General features: G+C 44.0%; 1 protein-coding gene across 1 annotated transcript in view; it reads left to right on the forward strand.

Annotated features, from left to right (window-relative positions):
• LOC140076401 (EF-hand calcium-binding domain-containing protein 6-like) overlaps positions 1-23,709 on the forward strand; it is an 80,457-nt gene that overhangs the window by 11,321 nt on the left and 45,427 nt on the right. Inside the window, exons 3-6 of the mRNA XM_072122933.1 lie at positions 17,759-17,868; positions 17,988-18,088; positions 21,516-21,593; positions 23,379-23,546. Coding sequence (XP_071979034.1) covers positions 17,759-17,868; positions 17,988-18,088; positions 21,516-21,593; positions 23,379-23,546 — 457 coding nt within the window. The remainder of the gene's footprint in view (positions 1-17,758; positions 17,869-17,987; positions 18,089-21,515; positions 21,594-23,378; positions 23,547-23,709) is intronic.

The following is a 23,709-nucleotide window of genomic DNA, read 5'->3' on the forward strand; positions in this document are numbered from 1 at the left end:
ATCTAACATCAAAAATCAAGTACAGTATATATGAAGCAAGGACACATATAGGAATAGATCCAGGCTCCGTGACTCTGGTTTTCTTCTTATATTTTTTTATCCATGGCCTCCTACCTTCTAAAATCAACTGTTACCAGAGCTCCTCTGTGATTTAGATTCACAGGATGTTATACTATTCCCCCCTCTTCCCCAGCAACTCCCCCCTCCCTGGTATAATCTCACTGCAGCACAGGGAATTCCAGCACACAGTGGGAGGGGGAAGTGCTCCTGCACAGTGTAACAGCCTGCAGCATGGAGGGGCTCTAGAAACTTCCCCTGTAGCCTCTCAGACTCATTTGCATAATTGAAAAGTTTATTTTGGAAGGAAGCAGGCCATGGATAACAAATATATGATCACCACAGTCACAGTGCCTAGATCTATGAGTAAGTGCCCCTGGTTTGTCATGTTGCATTTTAATGGTTGATTTAAGGCTCAAATATTAGAAACATTGCTATTGTTAGGGATTTTTATGCAGGGCCCCAACAGCCCTCTTGACTTTTGTAAGGTGAGTCCTAATTAACCCTTTGAGGGAGGATAAGATAGCTGCCGGCAGCGAGCTGACAGAGTAAAATGAAAAACACAGTCGGTCTTCCAATGCACTCAAATCCAACTGTTTATTTCAAACAAATACCGCTATATTTTAACACATAGAGATCAGCATTTGGGGTGTTGATAAGACACTTAGATTCTATTGGCCATTATGTTCTTGTACCAGCACATTCTGGGAAAAATGACTAGGCCTTGTTTACAGCCATGCTTATCTACACAATGGCTCCTAGAAGCTTCTTCATAACCAAAATAAATAACAAGAATACAGAGGCCCGAAGGGCGGTAAGAAATGCCAAGGATATTGTGAAAAGGAAAACAACAGTTTAAATGAGAAAAATAGCTGAATTAAAACATTTAACTCTATAGCTTCTAAAAGGGAAGCATAACCCCCCCCCCCCAAGGTGGCCGCTGTATCTAAGATGGCAGACAGTAGTCAAGATGGCGTCCGAAACCAGTGCGACCTCCTTAACAATTCCCCCCTTTTGAGCTTTGCTGGCCTGTAACTCCATCCTGAGCGACCTCCTCAAGCTCCAGGTACCTACAGGTAGGCTAAGGACTTACCAGCTGGACTTGTTACCTCTTCACCAGATCCCCTGGAGGCTGGTCACTCAGGGGTTACAGGCCCGCACACTCAAATCACATCACTGAGTTCCCATAGTCCATAGGTTTGTAAACAGGCAGCATCATCCTCCGCTCCGGGCACTTCTCCTGTCGTGGTTCTTACCACTTGGACGGCCATCTGGGACATGGTGGACTTGATGAGGGGGGGCCACACAACGCGCAATAAGTGACAAGAGCAAAATCACAATCCCCAATATCACCCCCACTTAAAGGAAACCCTTCCAATCCCCCAACCACAAAGTGAAGGACAAAGTGTCCACCCCAGAGTTTCTCTTGAGTTCCCTGGACAGTCCTTCAATCTTTTCACGAGCATGGGTAATGGATCCATAGGGGGCGATGTCATCTGGGATGTATATGCGACAAGCCACTCCCACCATCTTACAGACTCCTCCCTTCTCAGCAAGGGTCATGTCCAAAGCCATGCGGTTCTGGGAAGCATCTCCGATATAATTCCCAAATCTCTGTTGATTACAATAAAAAAAACAGTTAACCCAACCAACATTTTTGCTCATAGCTCTCTGGGGAATAATGGACTCTAGACCTGCCCATAGCTGATTGTGGGCCTTGTACTCATCTGGGACCCCCCTTGGTGCTCCCACTGTATCAATATAAACGTTGTCATCTAGGTGCTTCTCTCTCAGACCTCCAAAATCCTTTGGGATTCTCTACCTTTTTCTTATGTGTCTGATCAACCTTATTCCTGGGAATCACGAGGAAGGAATGCACAAGTGTTATCACAGTACACTCACCTTCCCAGCCTCTAGGCCTGACCTGACTCTTCTATCCCCACAAATCCAGTACACATCAGACACTGCTAATACAGGGTTACCTGTGCTGTCAATGTTAAAGAAGGTCATTGTCTTGTTGCACCAACCGTAGGTAAAGTCTCCTACCCTGGGGGCATTCTGGTCACCCCTATAGATACAGTGATAGTCATGGTTGGGGTGTCCCTGAGCATACAGTCAGTCAGAAGAGACCAGCTAGCAAGAAGAATAAGTAAGTTTGAAATAGAAAGCGTGGAAGCGTGCTGACTTCCCTCTAGCTTCAGACGTAGCACTGGTCAGCAGGACTTGGAAAGGACCATCGTAGCGAGGCTCCAGACTGTCTCTCTGGTGTCTCTTTACCACCCGTAGTCTCCCGGCTTCAGGTTATGCGTCCTGAGGTCTCTGTCTGGGTCTGAAAAAAGGAATCAGAAACATTTTTGCGGACCTTTTCCAAGGCCTGGCTCAACTGTGTGGCATGTACCACCTGGTTTCCTGCCATCAGCTATAGGGTCTATGGGAAGTAGGGGCCTAGTCTGGGTGCATAGCCAAAAAGTACTTCAAAGGGGGACAATCCCATCTTTCTGGTGGGTGTGGTCCTAACTGAATGATGGTCAGCAGGAAAGCACTCGCGCCATGGTTTCCCTGTTTCTTCCATGGCCTTCTGGATCTCTAACTTAAGAGTGCCGTTTAGTCTTTCAATCCCACCACTAACTTGGGGATGCTAAGGGGTGTTCAGGGCTTGTTCTACACCCAGGAGGGACAAGGTTTCAGGTCTTTACCTGTCCAGTGAAGTGGGTTCTGCGACCGGACTCTATGGTCTCTGGAAGTCCAAACCTGCAGAAAAATCTCACTCACCAACTTCTTTGGCTGCAGCTCTGGCAGTAGCCTTGGTCATGGGAGAAGCTTCTGGCCACCCTGGAAAGAGATCAATGCACACAGGAACGTATTCCTACGTACCACTTTTTGGTAGCTGGATAAAATCCATCTGCAGTCTCTGGAAGGGATACAGCAGCTTGGGTGTCACCTTCTATGGGGACTTTACCACCTTACCCGGGTTGTGGCGGGCACAGACTATACATTCTTTCACTAGTCTAGTGACAGGGGTAGTAATGCCCGGGGCAAACCACTGGTGGTTTATGTGCACTAGCATGGCCATTTTGGATATGTGTGTGTCCGTGGGCTACTTGACTTACTGTCGGGTGCAGGGCTCCTGGCAGGCACACCCTCTCTCCCAGCATCCAGGTCCCATCGGCATTTGGGCTCCAGCTCTCCTCCACACTCCCTTCACTTCTGATGACTCTCGGGCCACCAGGGACTGGAACACCTGTGGATCAAACTTTTAGCTCAGAACTCACCGCTGAGACTTCAGGACAGTCTCTGGGCTCCATCTGTGCAGCTGCCTTTGCCATCCCGTCAGCCACATACTTGCCCTTGGCTTGTAGAGTTACCAAATTGTGTGTGGTTTAACTTTTACTATCTTCACCTCTTGTGGAAGTAGGAGAGCATCCATGAGCTCTTTAACCAGCGTGCCATGCTTAATGGGGGTCCCTGCAGAGGTGAGGAAATCTCTAGCCTTCCATAAGGGTTCATAGTCGTGTTAAGACCCCAGAACTATACCTTGAGTATAGATGTTTGCCCTTTTACCTTCCACCAGCTGTAGCACTTCCCTGATTGCCATCACTTCACCTCCTGCGCTGACCTGTGTGGAGGGAATGGTTCTGCTTGTACTACCTCATGTGCGCCACTGACCACTGTATATCCAGTGTAGAACCGTCTGTCTTCTCCTGGAGACCTGGAGCCATCTATGAGAAAAAACTCAACATCTGCGTTACTCACCCTTCTCTCCCCCCTCTCTGAATCCTGGAAAACTGGTGACAGAATGAAGGATTCAGAGCTGTGCACCCTATCAGTGTATCCTGGGGCATCAGGAGTGCACACTGGAGTCTGAGCTGTCTGGCCTTTGCTCAGATGCTTGGGCTGTACTTGGGTGAGGACACTGTGCAAGGTATGTGGGGTTTGCACAGTAACTGAGTGATCTAGGGTCTAGGATCAACTCCCTGGCCTTGCTGAGCAGATTGCTGGCTGCAGCTACTGACACATGCGGGGCTCCCCTCACGACTGAGTCTAACCAGGCCTAATAGTGGGCCACTGGGGAGGCCACCACGTTCCTGGGCTAGGACACCTGTCTCCTAGATACTCCGTGCAAAATAAAATAAAAGGTCTGGTTCAGTGGCATGTGCCTAGGGCCGGGGCAGACAGGATTTGCCAGCTTAGGGCTATGGAATGCATCAATTGCCTCCTGACTAAGGGCAAATGGGGAAGAGGCAATTCAGTCAGAAAGGGGCAGCAGACCTTATCCCAGGCCTGCAGGAGCTGGCCAGTGCTAGAAACATGTGAAGAGGCTTAGGGCCTCAGGGCAGGGGCACATTCTGGACTGCCAGCTTTCTTTCCTCTGTCAGATATCTGCCTGTGGCTGAGAAGCAGTGGCCTAGGAAGACCACCTTCTCCTGGCAGTACCGGAGTTTGTCTCTGGGAACTTTGCAACCCTTCTGGAACAGAAAACACATAAGGTCAATAAATGCATCCTGGCAAACAAAAAACAGTAGGTCATCCGCATACTGAAAGGAGAACATCCAGTAAGGGGCAGTCTGTCAGTCTACTCCCTGTAGGGCCTTGGGGTATTGGCTGGGTGAGTTTTACCCCCCTTGTGGGAATCTGCATCAGGTATACTTGAATACTGAACTGGTAAAGGCAAATAGGTACTGGCAATCTTCATGTAGGGGCACAGAGAGGAAAACATTTGCCAAATCAATAACAGTGAATAATATGTCACTCTCAGGGACTGCTGCCAGTTTGGGCTAGGGACCACTGGGCTTCAGTGCACTCATTGGCAGCTTGGAGGTCATGGACCATCCTACATGTATCCGGCTGTTCTTTCTGAGTCTTTTCTTGACCGGGAATGGGCTAAAATCATCATCGGACTAGCAGAGGAGAGTTCTACAATGCAAGGCGATAACTCTGTTTGGGGGGGCTGTTCTCGCTGACATCCTTGTCCGTAACCAACCCCCCTTGTCTTGCCCTGTCGGGGTCGTCTCCGCCACTCACTACAGTAATGTCTCCTCCCCGCAACGCCCACTTGGGTTGGCCGGTTGAGACTTCCGGAGATGTTGTCAATCTCACTTCGGCGTGGTCTGTGAAACATCCTCTATTCCCTCTGAACGTCAATGTGTCAGAGTCCCTCCAGCCCAGTGTTCTGTGCTACCTATAAAGTTCTGGCCAGACTCCAACGTCTCAATAAAATGCAGGTACACTTGTGTTGATTGTTAATCAAAAAGGAACAAAAGTCAGTAATAGGCTCTGTAATACAGTTGGGGGCTTGTTCCTGCTTAGTCTGTTCGTGGGTTACACAGGAGGACATCACATCATACTGTATCCCTGTTCCACAACCAAATAAATTCCTTCAAGTCTTTTTTAGATTGTCAGGGAGAAGTCTAAACGCAGCGATCTGCCCCCTTCTGTAAACAACTTCAGCTTACTGTAGCGTCAAGGTCAGAACAGAACACAAAGTGATAACACAGCTCAGACAGAGCCCAAGATTTTTGGAGAACTTCAGCGTCAAGGCCATGTACATGTCTTCACAAAACAAAACGCAGCTCCAACAGCCCCCACCCTTTTGTTAACCCCTTAAATGCCAGAAAGCAGGTGCCGGAGACATTGTAACACTTTTTCATAGTAAATTTTCTCTAATTGTCGGGATCAATAAATTTTAATAATACTCAAACAACCTCCCACACTCCAAGACCCCTAGCAGACGCCCCAAGCATGGTCAGCTGTTATCCTACAAAGCCCCACAACAGCTTTTATGGTTGCCAACAGCAATCAACTTTCAGGGACTTGAAGGGAATATAACTTAAAATGGCCGCCACTGAAAAATAAACTGACTTAAGATGGCCGCCACTGAAGAATGGTAGGGCGTGTCATCTTCTCTAACCACCAGATACAGGGGTGGAGTCTGGATTACAGGGGCCATTTTTCACTCCAAGGAAAATATAATTAAATCTCTTTTTCCTCAAATTCTTTCCACATCAAAAACTTTGAAATGTCCCTTATCGCCCGTCTCTTTCTTCATTGGGCACTCTGAAGGATTCCTGTCACTCTGTCCTGGTCCGTCCGTCAGTCAGAGGCTATAAGTGTCTGTTTGCAAATCAAGTTTTCCCACTTGTACAATCATCAGATCATCTGACACATCCCAAAACCTTCAAACCTTCAATACTTTTTACTTCAAACCCAAAACTACCAGCCCTTATGTCCGATCATGTCAACTTGCACTTTTCCATCAGTTCTACTTATCTCAACAACCTTCTGTCTACTTACATCATGCCAATCTTCTGTCTACCTACATCTTTTTGTCTGCAATGCACTTGGCTCAATTCCAATTCAGCACTCATCATAAATGCCTACTACTGCAACACAACCAAACTTGTCCCCACAGACACAGCGAATGCCAACACCTCGATTTACTGACCCCAAAGAAACTAGATACCAGACATCCACAGAGGACTCTACACCAAGTCAACTCTGACCTGTCACTACTCTTTCACCGACTACACCAAGTCCACTCTCTTACCGACTCTTTACTAAGTCACTACTAGTTCTTACAGTCATCCACAAAGTCGTTCAGACTCCAAAATGAAGCTAAACGCACACTTGATCAGAGCGGGTCTCCGCTGCACGTGCACAAATTGAGCTCTATACCTCTATGGGCAACCCTATTGACACTAGTCAAACAGTACTATAGACACTATGATAATCTGACAATCACAACAAAGTATCTCCTACTTTAGCAGTGCGGACCTCTAAGGGTTACTCTTCCCTGTCCCACAGCTTCAGCTAACATCACAGACTGTCTGACCATCCGTCTCTGTCCAGTCTCTGTCCAGTCTCTGTCCATCACCTTACAAAGTGGTTCTTTGCCAAAAACTATGAGCTTAGGTTACAGTGAACAACAGTGGCAAATACATAACACAGAGACAGTCTTACCCGGTCCGTCCAACCAGTGAACCAGAAGTGACATATCAAGGTAGACAATAAAAATTTATATCTTACCCTGAGAGCGCTCTGGTCAGTTCTGTTCACCGAGCCGGCGGGGACACTTCACGGAGGCTGTCTCGGTGTTGTTGTTGTTTACTTCTAAGCCCACCCAGGAAAGGACGCCAAATATTGTTAGGGATTTTTATGCAGGGCCCCAACAGCCCTCTTGACTTTTGTAAGGTGAGTCCTAATTAACCCTTTGAGGGAGGATGAGATAGCTGCCGGCAGCGAGCTGACAGAGTAAAATGAAAAACACAGTCGGTCTTCCAATGCACTCACATCACACTGTTTATTTCAAACAAATACCGCTATATTTTAACACATGAAGATCAGCATTTGGGGTGTTGATAAGACACTTAGATTCTATTGGCCATTATGTTCTTGTACCAGCACATTCTGGGAAAAATGACTAGGCCTTGTTTACAGCCATGCTTATCTACACAATGGCTCCTAGAAGCTTCTTCATAACCAAAATAAATAACAAGAATACAGAGGCCCGAAGGACGGTAAGAAATGCCAAGGATATTGTGAAAAGGCAAACAACAGTTTAAATGAGAAAAATAGCTGAATTAAAACATTTAACTCTATAGCTTCTAAAAGGGAAGCATAACCCCCCCCCCCAAGGTGGCCGCTGTATCTAAGATGGCGGACAGTAGTCAAGATGGCGTCCGAAACCAGTGCGACCTCCTTAACACTATACACAGATCTATAACATAGCAATAATAGTACACAACTATTAGAAACTAGAATGGCTGAATACAGTCTCTCATATATAACCACAGAAAAGAAATTTAGAGGAAGGAGAACAACAGCAACATTTTAATCATTAACATAGTACATGTGAGTTAAAAATACAGATCTCTGACAAAGATTTGTAGCAGTTGAAATGCACATGGGACGCATTGAAATGCGGTGGGACGTCAGGACGTCCTTTTTGATCTGCATTTTATGTTTACATGTAAATTTGAAGCTTTGCTTGAGCTGTTTATGCTTGCGCAGATTGGGGCTTCTTATTGATTTAATATATACGATTTGTTAATGATATTATTATTATTGGCACCTACCACTCTTGGACACACTCTTTGTTCCCAGTGTCTCACCTTGTATATACTTTTTATTTATGTATTTTTAACTCACATGTAAAATAAAGATTACTGTTTTATTGATTAAAATGTTGCTGTTGTTCTCCTTCCTCTCAATTTATTTTCTGTGGTTGGTCATTGTGGTAAAGTAGAGCCCCACTTACGTCTCTGGGCACCATTGTAGAGCCCTGTGCAACATCCCCCATCAGGGCCTAGCCTTTTCTTGGGGCCTGGAGGCAGCCGGGGCCCAGAATACCGGAGTGGCTATTGTGGCCTAGGACGCACTGATGCCACGGTGCTTGGTATGGGGACCGGAGGGCTGTCCTACAGCCTGGCAGGTCTCTAGCAGGTGGTGTGTTCAAGAAATATGGTGGGAGAGACTGATGTACTGGTTCTCCCTGGGTAAATCCCTGAGGTGTCTGTAGGATGAATACCTGGGTAATTCATGGGGAGCCTGTGCTGGTGACAGCCGTATCCAGGGATCAGACAGAGGCAACGTTGTGCAAATCAACTCACGGTTCTTAATTAAACAACAGGTAGCAGGCAATGGGCCTAAACGGTCAACAGCAGATTCTGGTACTGGAGTGGTCGTGGAGAGGGTTGCTCAGGAATCGAGCACCATCTTGGTAGTAGATATAGGCTGGGGATAAATGAAATGGAGCTGTGTCCAAACTGTGGAAGCTGCAGCTCTGGGTTAGAATCTCCTGACTCTGGTCCTGGGATTGGGTTCTGTGTCAGCACTGAAGGTGTTCTGTGCACTGTCTTTCTCTGCACTCAGACCATGTGCCAAGAGAAGACCTTGTGGTAAAGAGCATGTACTCTCTGGAGGCCTATGCTCCTGCTGCACAGGGGTTTTATACTCCCCCCGGTCAGGTGGTAGCACCTCTCCAATCACACTCCAGTTTACAATATAACCACATAATTGGATAACATCTTACACCCATTTGACTATTGCCTGTTCAGGCAGAGGCTACATCTGCTATTACATAATGACCCAGTGCTAGAGGGTTCTAGAGGGTTCATGACTCCCTCTGACAGCTCCGAACCTGGAGAGGGCGCTATTCACAACTACCATCGTGCCTATATGTTGGTAGGGCTGTTGCACCTGCAACAGTGGAGCTGGGAGAGATCTTCCAGATCTGGCTGCCAGGATCTTGGTTTTCATAGTGAATATGATTATTGTACATATTTATTTTCTACTTACAATGAGACTGAGCTATAATACCAGATGAGAGTGGGTGTACTTACAGAACCCATACAAAATTCAGATTTCCAAAATTAAGTAGGCACAACTGTTAACACAGAATTGAATTGCAAATGCATAGTCTGGAAGCGGCATGACATTTTCCCAGGTCAGGGGTCATAGAGTTAGTATTGAATTTCAGCATATACAATATGCAAGCACAAACACTATCCTCCTTCTGTAGAGAGGAAGAGGCTGTTGAAGGCTTATTTTAGAATTTTCGTTGGATGAATGAGTCAGTCACAAGCATTTGACTTGAGTAATTACAAGACAGTTATATAAGTTGTCCGGCAGCATGTATTAATATATTCACCAGAAACCTTTAACTCTTAACATAATGAAGCACATTTACTTACCCGTCTGCAGCAGTTCACCGAAAGTGCATTGTCCGACGATAATGCGTTGCACCCGATATCATCAATGTGCCGCTTCCCCGCCCTGGTCTGACAGAGTTCACCATCTTTTAAGTAGTGCATGTAAGTGCATTGTCTTGCGACACAATTTGAAAGTTAAATCCCGCGCACAGTCCGAATCAGTCGGATCGTCCGATGGCACACCCCCTGAATTGTGTCGCATGGAAGCCAGAGCAGCTGAGCCACAAAAGGATCGCGTGCGACACAATCTCAGCGCAGACACCTGTTAAGTACCTGTCCAAGCGGTGCAATCTCCGAAAAAGACGCACAGTCCGACAGAAGCACGATCTGCAACCTTTAGCAAATGAGCCCCATTGTGGTTGCATGGACCAAAAAATGCTATTTCGCCATTTCCTAGTGGCCTTTGTCACTGTGCGCTATAAAGATTTGTTATCTCTGAATAACTAAAAAAAAATATTGAAAACATGGCGAAACAAAATCATTTTACATTTTGGCACATACAGTTATGTTTTGGCTTTATTTCCCCCTAGTGGTAAAATAGGGGAAGTTCAAAAAGTACAAAAGCGCTGTCATCTCAAATATTGCATCATGATTTGTGTGAACCATTTGATTCAGATGAACGGTGATGACATGGGCCTTTTAAGTCATTTTATTCTTCATAAATAATAATTCTGGAAACTCTTAATTGACACCACAAAAAAGAGGAAAAAAAAAACAAAATGTAGAATGCATAAAATTACACTTTATTAGATGAATAAAAACAAAATCAATTTAAAAAGACAACATACACAGAAAAAGTCCATCAATGGTCAAAATAGCTAAATAAACATGATAAATAGAGGTATAGAAGAAAATCCTTAGAACAAGTCAAGGTATTTGCTTACAAACCAGTATTGCACATTACCCAGAGGAATAACAGAGGACAAGGGACAAATACACAGTTATATACAGACCAGGGGTGAACCCCACCTGACATGTGTTTTGCCTCACTTCGTCATGGGTACGTGTGTATGAAGACCTGTGTATGTGTCCTTTATCCAAGTCAAATACCTTGACTTGTTCTGAGGAGTAGACCTTCTATACCTCTACACAGGTCACTGTGATCTATTTATCATGTATATTTAACTTTTTTGCCCATTGGTGGACTTTTTCTGTGTATTGTCTTTTTTAATGGATTTGTTTTAATTGCTATTTGGTATTTTATGCTTTGTACATTTTGGGTTTTGTTTCCTCTTTTTTTGTGGTTTTATTTGATTTTGGAAACAATGGGGTTTATTTACCAAGGTTCCCACGGCCCCATTTCTGTCGGGTTTTTCGACTTTTCGGGGATCGTGCCGCCGGACAGGGATTTAAATAAATAACGTGCCAGCTGTGCATTCTCATTGGGGAACACCTCGGGGATCACGCAGGGACTGGTAAGTAAATCTGCCCCAATCTGTTTGATCTGGTGGGGGTACATTGTATCCGTGTCCCCTATTACTTGTATCTGTGTTCAAACTCTTAATGTTGTTGTTCCTCTGTTATACCTACTGGAGAATTAATAAAAAAATTGACAAGTGTGTTTTACCATCCCAATATGTCTCTATACCGTCTGATACTCTCAGCACTGACTGGCCACTATTAGCAACCACGCTGCCCTCAGCAGCCAATTGTTACACGCCCCAAGTAGCCAATTTCCACAGAGCCCCCAGGAGCCGGTAGTTACGACGCATTAGTAGTGAAACAGACAGGGCTCATACAGTAAATGGACATAAATATTGGCAACCCATTGTCCTAGCACAAATTTTACATATCACTGACATAGCATCCTCCATTGACTCGGTAAAAAATGTAAGAAATTTTACACCTAACAGTCTTTGATGGATGTCTGCCACATCCTCTCAAAGCGGTATTGTATGGTGACCGGTGGGCTGTGGTGTATAACGGGGTCTACCCCAGACATGCTTTATTCCAGCATTGCTATCATGATGGCTGATTTGCCTGCTGCCACCCTCCCACCTGATGAGATAGATGAGGGCATATCTTACCCAGGTTCCCATGTGGTATCGGCAACAACATCATCAATCACTATCATCCACAAATGTCTGTATTCACCCTGACCACCTGTCCCCACAGGACTGTCAATAGCTTCTTCCATAAAGAAGGACATTTTCCTCCAAATCCGGGGTGACCTTCTGACTGTCCTAAATCCCCTAGTCTTCACTGTGAAGCAGAAGAGAGTTGTTGGAAGCCATTACTTGCTTGGCGAAAGGAACAGCATAACTAAAAAATACAGTTTGAGGATAGTTTAGGGTCCAGAGCCTTTTCCTGGGCCATGCTGAGTAACTGTGGTGTCTGGAGAAACCGCTGATCCCTGCCTGATTAAGATTTCACTTGAGATCATGTGTAGAGAGCTCAATGAGCTGCAAACATTGGCTACCCATTGGTAATACCTAGCTAAAGAAAAGAGGGCAGAAGTCTAATAACTCAGTGGAAAGGGACTGTTTCCGATAGATTCTAAAGGACGTTTTACACGCAGATGAGTGGTCGAAGTACAAAGAATGGAGGAATGTGTTTACATCCTTATATTTAAAGTTAGGGCTTTCCAAATCAGTCCCTGTCCCCAATGGGGCTCACAATCTAATCAACCTACCAGTATATTTTGGAGGAAACCCACGCAAACACGGAGAGAACATACAAACTCGTTAAAGTGCTGCCCAAAATAAGATAGTGTTATTATAAGCAGAATATTAATTTATATAAAGAATATAATTATAAAGAATATAATTCTTTGACATAGTTATGGTTCATGAATTGCGAGAACCAGATCATATTCGGAAACATACCCAAAAAAACAACCCAAATACCAAATTTTGCAATTGCTTTTAGTGACTTAGCCTTCATAATGTTACTTCTAGTTGAAAGGTTACCTCATTGCTCCATTATTGTGACTGCTAATCATATGTTGCTATATTATAGGGTGTTGGTTACAATCTGTGTTGCTCACTTGGTGCCTGGCGTTTGTTGGTGATGGGCTGATTATTTACCTAGTACTATATTACTTTGATTACAGAGTAAGTGGCAAATAAGTGTCTTGGAACCGGGGAACCACTTTTATCTCTTCTCAGGTTACAGAAGTGCTCACGCTTAAAGATTACAGACAATACCAGGTTACCCATTATAATAATACCTCCCAGATCATGGGGAAGATTTATCAGAAGTGTCGGAGGTAAAACTGTTCTAGTTTTCCATGGAAACCAATCAGAGCCCAGCTTTCATTTTATTAACAGCTGTGGGAAAATGAAAGCTAGAGCTCTGATTGGTTGTCAAGGGCAACTAGAACAGTTCTGCTCTTAGACACTTAAATCTTAGGTAAATCTCCCCCCATGTGTCTCTTCCTGTGGTAATAACTTTTCAACACTTTAACTTATCTAAGTGATTTTGAGACTGTTTTCTCATGACACATTGGAGTTTATGTTAGTAGTATAATTTTTCTGATTGGTTAGGTTTTTCGTGGGTAAAAATTCATCAATATAGGAAAAATTAGAAAACAATTACAATATTCAAAGTTTCAAATTGTGTACTTTTTAGACAAAAATTTTGTAGAAAACTTTTGCAATTTTTCTTGTTTCTATTTCCATAATTTTTTTTATGTTTGGTTATATTTTACGGATGTTGGAAGATTTATAGTTTTAGTAGCAATGACTAATTTAGTTTGGAAGTGCCCTACAGAACCCTTATGTTCTTTAAACCCCCCACAAGTGATTCCATTTTATGAACTTAACATCTCAAACTATTCCAATCAATATTTGGGAAGCATGTTAACCCTTTAATTCTTTCTCAGGAATCAAACAGAAAGGGATTGGAAATGTTTACATTTCAGTTTTTTATAAGAACATTTAGCCCTAAATGTACACATTCAGAGGGTATTAGAGCTAAAAACACATCCTTTCTGGGCAGTTTCTTCCGAGTAAGTAAATACCCTACATGTGGGTGACAATTGAAATTTGTAGAAGGGAATAAATGCTATTTGTTTTTTGGCAGGCTGATTAGTCAACAAATGTTTTCAGGTGCCACAACATACTTGCAGACCCCCTTAACCCCTTAAGGACGGAGGGTTTTTCGGCTAATTTCTCGCTCTCCAACTTCAAAAATCCATAACTTTTTCATTTTTACGTGTACAGACCTGTGTGAGGGCTTATTTTGTGCGTAACAAATTTTACTTTCCCGTAATGTTATTTATTTTAACATGCCGTGTACTGCGAAGCTGAAAAAAAATTCCAAATGTGGAAAAATTGAAAAAAAACCGCACATGCGTCACGTTCTTGTGGGCTCAGTTTTTACGACTTTCACTCTTCGCTCCAAATAACACGCCTACTTTATTCTTTGGTTCGGTGCGATCGCGGTGATACCAAATTTATATAGGTTTTATTGTGTTTTAATACATTTTCAAAAATTAAACGAATGTGTACAAAAAAGAAAAAAAATTTTTGCCATCTTCTGACGCTAATAACTTTTTCATAGTTTGGCGCACGGAGATGTGTGAGGGGTCATTTTTTGCGAAATGAGGCGACGTTTTCATTGCTACCATTTTGAGGTCTGTGCGACATTTTGATCATTTTTTATTTCATTTTTTATGTTATGTAAAATGGTGTAAAAGTCGCATTTCGGAGATTTGGGCGCCATTTCCCGCCTCGGAGGTCACCGCCGGCCGTAACCGTTTTTATATTTTGATAGATCGGGCATTTTGGGACGCGGCGATACCTAATATGTCTGTGATTTTTACATCCGTTCTAGGGAAAGGGGGGTGATTTGAACTTTTAATATTTTATTAATTTTTTTTATTTTTTTTTATTTTTTTTTTCTTTTTTTTTTCACTATTTTTTAGACCATCTAGGGTACATTAACCCTAGATGGTCAGATCGCTCCTACCATATACTGCAATACTACAGTATTGCAATATATGGTGTTTTTGCAGGTCATACATTACAATGAGCCACTGGCTCATTGTAACGAACCTGCATAAACCATGTAGCCTCGTGTCAAAAGAAGACCCGAGGCTACCATGGTAACCGATCGCCGCCCCCCGATGACGTTCGGGGGCGTGGCGATCGAAAAAAAGATGGCGGCGCCCGCGCGCCGCCGTCTTTTAAACGCCGCCCGCGACTTTGCGGGCGGCGTTTAGAGGGTTAATAGCCGCGATCGGTGCAAGCACCGACCGCGGTTATTAGCGGTGGGGGTTTTGTGCAAAATGCAAAAACCCCCACCTCTGTATGAAGGTTTGGCTGTAACGTTAAGTAGTTTATTCAAGCCCCCCCCGCCGGTCCAGATGGCACTAATAAAACTGCCGATGGGATGGGGAGGTGAGGTTAGTAGATAGCCTCAACCATCAGGTAATCCTTTAAGGTGATATGTAAATTGATTGTATAAAGTCATGGAGATGGAGAGTTCAACACTGAAGTCAAGCTCTCTCCATCTTAGAACACCATCTCTGCTACATTGCACATCGTGGACCAGATGTCAGGAGAGCCAATTACTGATGCTCATGGATGCAGGGGCATCAGATAGAGTGAATAAGGTTTTTCTGAAGTGGGGAGAGCTTGACTTCAGTGCTAAATTTTCCAACTCCATAATTTTATACAACCAATGTCCATCTCATTTCAAAGTTTATTTTCTGGATGATGTCACCAACAGGTTCTTAAAAGAAACATGATCTGGAAGTTGTTTAGCTCCTACACCATGAATTGGTAGAGATTTACTTGGTCAACTTAAACAAGTATAGAACATGTCCATAAAATAAAAGAGTTTAAACTTAGTTCATCAATCATAGTAGTCTTTAGTGTCATAAGTGGGGCTGAATGTCAAATCAACACCATAGATGGCTGTTGCGAGGAGGGGGGTAAGATATTGGGGGTCATTTACTAAGGGCCCGATTCGCGTTTTCCCGACGTGTTACCCGAATATTTCCGATTTGCGCCGATTGTACCTGAATTGCCCCAGGATTTTGGCGCACGCGACGGATTGTGGCGCATCGGCGCTGGCATGCACGCGACGGAAATCGGGGGGCGTGGCCGAAGGAAAACCCGACGGATTCGGAAAAACCGCCGCATTTAAGAAAAAAAATGTGTTGCGAAAATTACACTTACCTTCACCAGGTATAGGCCAGTGAATTTCAGGGCATTTCAGCGCGCCTCTGGGGAACTTCAGCGCAGCAGCGCCACCTGGTGGACGGCGGAGGAACTACCTTAGTGAATCCCAGCCGGACCCGAATCCACCTCAGAGAACGCACCGCTGGATCGCGAACGGACCGGGTAAGTAAATCTGCCCCATTGGGTACACTAAGGCCCTGGTGTTTTAAGCCTGTCATAAGGTCCCCTGAAATGTAATAGAGCCATATTTTATATATAGCATAGGGGTGTATGGCATTTATATATAGCATAGGGGTGAATGGCATTTATATATAGCATGGGGGTATATGACATTTATATATAGCATGGGGGTGTATGGCATTTATATATAGCATAGGGGTGAATGGCATTTATATATAGCATAGGGGTGAATGGCATTTATATATAGCATAGGGGTGAATGGCATTTATATATAGCATGGGGGTATATGACATTTATATATAGCATGGGGGTGTATGGCATTTATATATAGCATAGGGGTGAATGGCATTTATATATAGCATGGGGGTATATGACATTTATATATAGCATAGGGGTGTATGGCATTTATATATAGCATAGGGGTGAATGGCATTTATATATAGCATGGGGGTGTATGGCATTTATATATAGCATAGGGGTGTATGACATTTATATATAGCATAGGGGTGTATGGCATTTATATATAGCATGGGGGTATATGACATTTATATATAGCATAGGGGTGTATGGCATTTATATATAGCATAGGGGTGAATGGCATTTATATATAGCATGGGAGTGTATGGCATTTATATATAGCATAGGGGTGTATGACATTTATATATAGCATGGGGGTGTATGGCATTTATATATAGCATAGGGGTGTATGACATTTATATATAGCATGGGGGTGTATGACATTTATATATAGCATAGGGGTGTATGGCATTTATATATAGCATGGGGGTGTATGACATTTATATATAGCATGGGGGTGTATGGCATTTATATATAGCATGGGGGTGTATGGCATTTATATATAGCATGGGGGTATATGACATTTATATATAGCATGGGGGTGTATGACATTTATATATAGCATAGGGGTGTATGACATTTATATATAGCATGGGGGTGTATGACATTTATATATAGCATGGGGGTGTATGGCATTTATATATAGCATGGGGGTGTATGACATTTATATATAGCATGGGGGTGTATGACATTTATATATAGCATAGGGGTGTATGACATTTATATATAGCATGGGGGTGTATGACATTTATATATAGCATGGGGGTGTATGGCATTTATATATAGCATGGGGGTGTATGACATTTATATATAGCATGGGGGTGTATGACATTTATATATAGCATAGGGGTGAATGGCATTTATATATAGCATGGGGGTATATGACATTTATATATAGCATAGGGGTGTATGGCATTTATATATAGCATGGGGGTGTATGACATTTATATATAGCATGGGGGTGTATGGCATTTATATATAGCATGGGGGTGTATGACATTTATATATAGCATAGGGGTGTATGACATTTATATATAGCATGGGGGTGTATGGCATTTATATATAGCATGGGGGTATATGACATTTATATATAGCATAGGGGTGTATGACATTTATATATAGCATAGGGGTGTATGACATTTATATATAGCATGGGGGTGTATGACATTTATATATAGCATAGGGGTGTATGACATTTATATATAGCATGGGGGTATATGACATTTATATATAGCATGGGGGTGGCTGACCTTCTGAATCTGTTGCATAATCCTACACATCATGATTTTATATTTTTACGTGAAACTTTGTAATCATGTCTCCACACAGGTCAGAGGGCTGACATCGGGAGTCGGGTGGAGAGTAGGGTGAGCACTGCAACCAGTAGGTCCAGTTTTGTGTCTCGTCCTGGAACTCAGCTCAGACTTGAAGTGGATGAGGTAAAATGCTAATATTCTTGTCACTGCTGTGCATTTCTATTTTTTATGTAATAATATAGCTTTAATATCCAGAATGAAGATTTGTTTAATTTATTAAATGACATTATTGTTTTCTTCAGCTGGAACATACATTGCGTGAAAAGTTACGGTCAGGTGGATATTTTAGCCTCAGACAACTATTTAAGAATAATGATCCTGAGGGAAAAGGGCAAGTGAACAGGTTGGTGAATATAAGTCTTTGTATAGTAAATGTTATGTTTTATTGCGCTAGAACAGACTTACAGATCTGTTTTTAATTAAGCATATACAGGGGCGTTGCTAGGGTGGGAAAAGATCCGGGGCACGGGCCCCAATGCATTTGTATCAGACTTTCAGTAACCCCCTCACACGTGGTTGTGCCAATAACAACTTTACTGAGGGTGTATACAGCTACAGAAACACCAGAGAAATCCTGACTTACATCCAGTGACTGCAGGTGACATGTCCACTTCATTATTAGGGTGGTGGCACACGTGACGTTTTGAACCAGTTTTTTCTCAAGCATTTTCAGTCTGTTAAAAACACATTCGTTTTTGTCTGGTTTTCCCAATTATCTTATTTAAAAATGGACAAAAACGGATGCGTTTTCAAAAAACGGACTAAAACCTGGATCAAAACGTCACATGTGCCACCACCCTTAGGCCCGGCATCACCACGTCTCCTTTCTGTGGAGTTCACCGCACAGACATCTTATGTCCTTCATTGTCCCGAAATCTTGGTTCTCTGAAGTTGCGTTCACATGTTGCAGTTACAACTGCATCACAATCAGTTTTGAGAAGGTTTTAGGTGCAGTTTTATTATTTTATCAAGTGAAAGACATTTGTGGAGCAGGTTTCCCCTTTAATCTCAAATTCACTCGTTCAGTTCATGTCTTTCACTTGTTAAAGTAACAAAACTGCACCTAAAACCACCTCAAAACTGATTGTGATGCAGTTGTAACTGCAACGTGTGACAGCACCCTGACAGTGTTGTCCTGCTGCTGCCCCTAACACTCTCCCAAAATACTGTAACCATCACTGGAAACTCATGTGAGATCAAACCTAGACCCTTCCTACTGCCACGTGTGAACACGCCTCAAGAAATGTCCCCACAGCCCTCCAGTAATGTCCCCCACACAGCCCCCCAGTAATGTCCCCCACACAGCCCCCCACACAGTCCTCCCAGTAATGCCCCCCCCCCCCAGTAATGTCACCCACTCATCCCCCAGTAATGTCACCCAAACAGCTCCCAGTAATGTCTTCCACACAGCCCCCAGTAATGTCACCCACTCATTCCCCAGTAATGTCACCCAAACAGCTCCCAGTAATGTCACCCACACATCCCATCAGTAATGTCCCCCACACAGTCCCCCGTAATGTCCCCACACATCCATCCAGTTATGTCACCCAAACAGCTCCCAGTAATGTCTTCCACACAGACTTCCAGTAATGTCTTCCAAACACCCCCCCCCAAGTAATTTCACCTACACATCCCCTCAGTAACGTCCCCACACATCCATCCAGTAATGAGCCCCACACAGCTCGCCTGTAATGTCCCCACACACAGCCCCCCTGTAATATCCCCAGTGATGTCCCCCCCCACACAGCCTCCCTGTTATCTGCCCCACACAGATCCCCTTGTAATGTGCCACACACACATCCCCCTGTAATGTGCCCCACACAGATCCCCCTGCAATGTGCCCCACATACAGATCCCCCTGTAATGTGCCCCATACACACCCCCCTGTAATGTGCCCCACACACATCCCCCTGTAATGTGCCCCACACAGATCCCCCTGTAATGTGCCCCATACACACACCCCTGTAATGTGCCCCACACAGATCCCCCTGTAATTTGCCCCATACACACACCCCTGTAATGTGCCCCACACAGATCCCCCTGCAATGTGCCCCACACACATCCCCCTGTAATGTGCCCCATACACACCCCCCTGTAATGTGCCCCACACACATCCCCCTGTAATGTGCCCCACACAGATCCCCCTGTAATGTGCGCCATACACACACCCCTGTAATGTGCCCCACACAGATCCCCCTGTAATGTGCCCACACACATCCCCCTGTAATGTGCCCCACACACATCCCCCTGTAATGTGCCCCACACACATCCCCCTGTAATGTGCCCCACACAGATCCCCCTGTAATGTGCCTCACACACAGATCCCCCTGTAATGCGCCCCATACACAGATCCCCCTGTAATGTGCCCCATACACACACCCCTGTAATGTGCCCCACACAGATCCCCCTGCTATGTGCCCCACACAGATCCCCCTGTAATGAGCCCCATACACAGATCCCCCTGTAATGTGCCCCATATAGATCTTTCTGTAATGTGCCCCATATAAATCCCCCTGTTATGTGCCCATATAGATCTCCCTGTAATGTGCCCCATATAGATCTCCCTGTAATGTGCCCCATATAGATCTCCCTGTAATGTGCCCCATATAGATCCTCCTGTAATGTGCCCATATAGATCTCCCTGTAATGTGCCCCACACACAGATCCCCCTGTAATGTGCCCATACACAAATCCCCCTGTAATGTGCCCATATAGATCCCCCTGTTATGTGCCCATATAGATCTCCCTCTGTTCTCCCTCTCACCTGACTCGTGCAGCTCTGTGCACTGCTTCCCCCTTCAGGTCATGTGATCATGACATCATCACAGGTCCTGCAGGGAAAGCATGTAGGCTGCGTACTGTGCCTGTCTCATCACGATCTATGTCCAGAGGACATAGAATCGTGGTGAGAGAGGAGGATGTCCCGCTGACCCAGGGAGATCCGGGGCACCAGACAAAAGATCCGGGGCACGAGCCCCGGATCTTTTGATCTAGTGACGCCCCTGAGCATATATAAAGGAAAACTAGTAAAATATCCACAAAGAAAACGTAGAAAAAGTTTCCTTACACAAGATTTTAGTCCCCGCAGTGTGTGACCGTGTTTTAGATGTAGATGTCATAGTGCTAGCATATGCCTCTGGGAAAGAGTGGGATCACGCTCCATTCCCTACATAGACCCCCCCCCCCATGCCAGAACTAAAGCCATCTTTGACTGACTTTAAAATATCTGGATCCTCCTTCAGCAATAACAAGCTCAATGGCTTCAGAGCCAAAAGTAATAACAGTGGAACCTCCGTAATTACAGCTTTGGCCACTTAGACTTCTTAAATAGGACCTTTCACAACCTGACACATGTGGAAATTAGCATACCCTTCTGTAGGGGCTGCTACACAGATTAGGCCCCTACGGTTGCAGAGATATCAGTCCCAGTATCTGACTATTGTAATCTGTATTTGGTCAGAGAGGAGGAGCTGGGGCTGGAACTGCAGCTGGAGGCGTGTGTTATGCTAATCTTCTCTTAAAGTGTCCAATCAGTGGCAGATGATTGCAGCTCTCCTGTCATGCTGTATATGCAGACCATAGTGTCTATACATGACGGAGGTGCATGCCTCAAATATGAATACACCCTCTCACTATTTTTCAAAATAAAACGTAAAAAGCTACATGTTAAAGAAAGAGTGAAAACAATCTCAATGCCCAACAAAGATGCTTGTAGTCCTCCCTGCCACTATAGACTAATGATGGTAACCTTGATATCTTCTGTATTTCAGAGACGTTCTTCTCATAATGTTATCAAAATTTCTTGGAAAACCAATAAGTTCCAGATCATTCCAGCAATTACTTTTGAGGTATGTGAAGTTAAAAGAGTAATTCACATGTAAGGCTCCATGCACACGACTGAATTGGGGGCCCTGATCAGGCCGAACAAATTATGGCCAGCTCACGGCTCCTACCGGTATTACAGTCACTGTGCGGTTAGCACAAAGCGCCTGAGGCAGGTGGCCGAGCCAGGAAAGATAGAACAGGTCCTATTCCTGCCCTCTATAAAGAGGGGAAGGGTGAGGAGCGCTTGCCCCTCCGTTGTCTTGAAGGCTTGGATGCTTTAGCGCGAATTACAGCCCGGTGAAGCACACTGTTGTGTGCATGGAGCCTAATTCCTCTATTATTTGTTACTGCTTTAAATGAAATTTGAACCAAGAGGCCATTGTATGTGTAATTTAGTAAAGGCTGCAATGCACAGATTAGATTTGTATCTTTGGAACATGCTATCACGTTGTATTCTCTAGGTGACCTTGTTTTTGCTTATGTTAAACATAATTACCCGACATTATTATATTGTTGTAGAAGAGCATTTTAGATAATAAAATACAATTGTTTTTCGTGCATTTGGTTTCCTTTCTTAAATAAATCCTTATTAGGACAGAGGGACAACCCCTAATCATGTGTATTATTAAAATGCATGGATGTTCTAAAAAGTGATTGTTTCTTCCTTATCTTATGCCACTTTTTTCTAATTGAAAATTACTGAAGAACAGGACACACAAAAATCAACGAATCTGCTAAAAAAATTTGGGCACAGGAGTTCCTATATAAGCACATCTTAAAATGTAACTAAACTTAACACTACATAAATGAATAGAGCAGATGATAACATTAAACTTAACAAAATCTGTTTTTCCTGTGCATTTCTATTTTATTTTTACAGTGTTTAAATCATCTTTCTGTCCTGTGCTCCACTAACAGTGTAGACAGGGACGTAACTTGAGGGGGTGCAGTGGTTGCGGTCGCACCCTGGCCCAAGAGGTTTAGGGGGCCCTTATGGTGTCACTTTCCCATATGAGAAGACTATTACTATAAACCATACATTATAGTCGGGGGCCTGGCACAGACTCTGCACTGGGGCCCATCAGATTCTAGTTACACCACTGAGCTTAGAGATAAAGGAATCTGATAATGTTTCCATATACTTAAAGGGGTTATCCGGGTTTAAAAATCTTTTTATGGCCAGGCTGGGGAGGGATAGTTAAACATAATAAACATGGACTTACCTCCTCCGGCGCCGCCGATGTCCCGCGCCGCGGTCACTTCAATCCGTGCCCCTGTAAACAAACAGGGGCACGGAAGCCGCGCACAGGGAGCTTCCGGTCCGCGTTGTGGACGGCTCCTCCCATCCGTCGCTATCTCTCAGCGTTGTAAGCGCTGGGAGATGGTGCGCATGGGAGCATCCGGCCGGCCGGAAGCTCCCTGTGCGCCTGTGTAATGAAACCGGCGCACCGAGAAGACGGGCTGTGGCGCGGGACATTGGCGGCGCCGGAGGAGGTAAGTACATGTTTATTATGTTTAAATAGCCCTCCCCAGCCTGGCCATAAAAAAATGTTTAAACCCGGATAACCCCTTTAACTCTTTACAGACAGTCCCTGGCTTGTCTAGACCTGAGTATGCTTTCGGATACATTGCTCCCTACAGTAGATAGAAGAGCCGAAAAAACGAAGAAGCTGTTTTACTTAATTTATTATATTATAGATATTACTTTTATCACCTGTTCTATTAATTTCTCAAATATTAAAAAAATAGCATCAAAAGTTTTGTTTTCCTTTAAACTTCAATATCAATTGCTTTTCTTTCAACTCTAGGCTTCTACTTAATGAAAAGACCATAATAAAGTTTGAAGAGCTTTATGCAGCAGTAAGAGATCCTGTACCATCAGATCGTCCGACTTGGTTGGATCCAGTTAACAGAAAAACAGAAGAAGTTTTGATGACCGCATCCCAAGTCCATGCACAGCTGAAGACAAAACAAAAGTCGGTTGAATATTTTTCTATTAAAATGTCTAATGACACAGGATTGAGGGCTAGGTCCACAATTGTTCATTAAGGGTGCGGTCACACATTCAGTTTTTCAGGTGCAGTTTTTGAAGCCAAAAGCAGGTGTGGAGCATAATGGGTTCAGAAAAATAATTAAAAG

This window comes from Engystomops pustulosus, chromosome 1 (genome assembly GCF_040894005.1).
Source record: "Engystomops pustulosus chromosome 1, aEngPut4.maternal, whole genome shotgun sequence".
Taxonomy (NCBI): domain Eukaryota; kingdom Metazoa; phylum Chordata; class Amphibia; order Anura; family Leptodactylidae; genus Engystomops; species Engystomops pustulosus.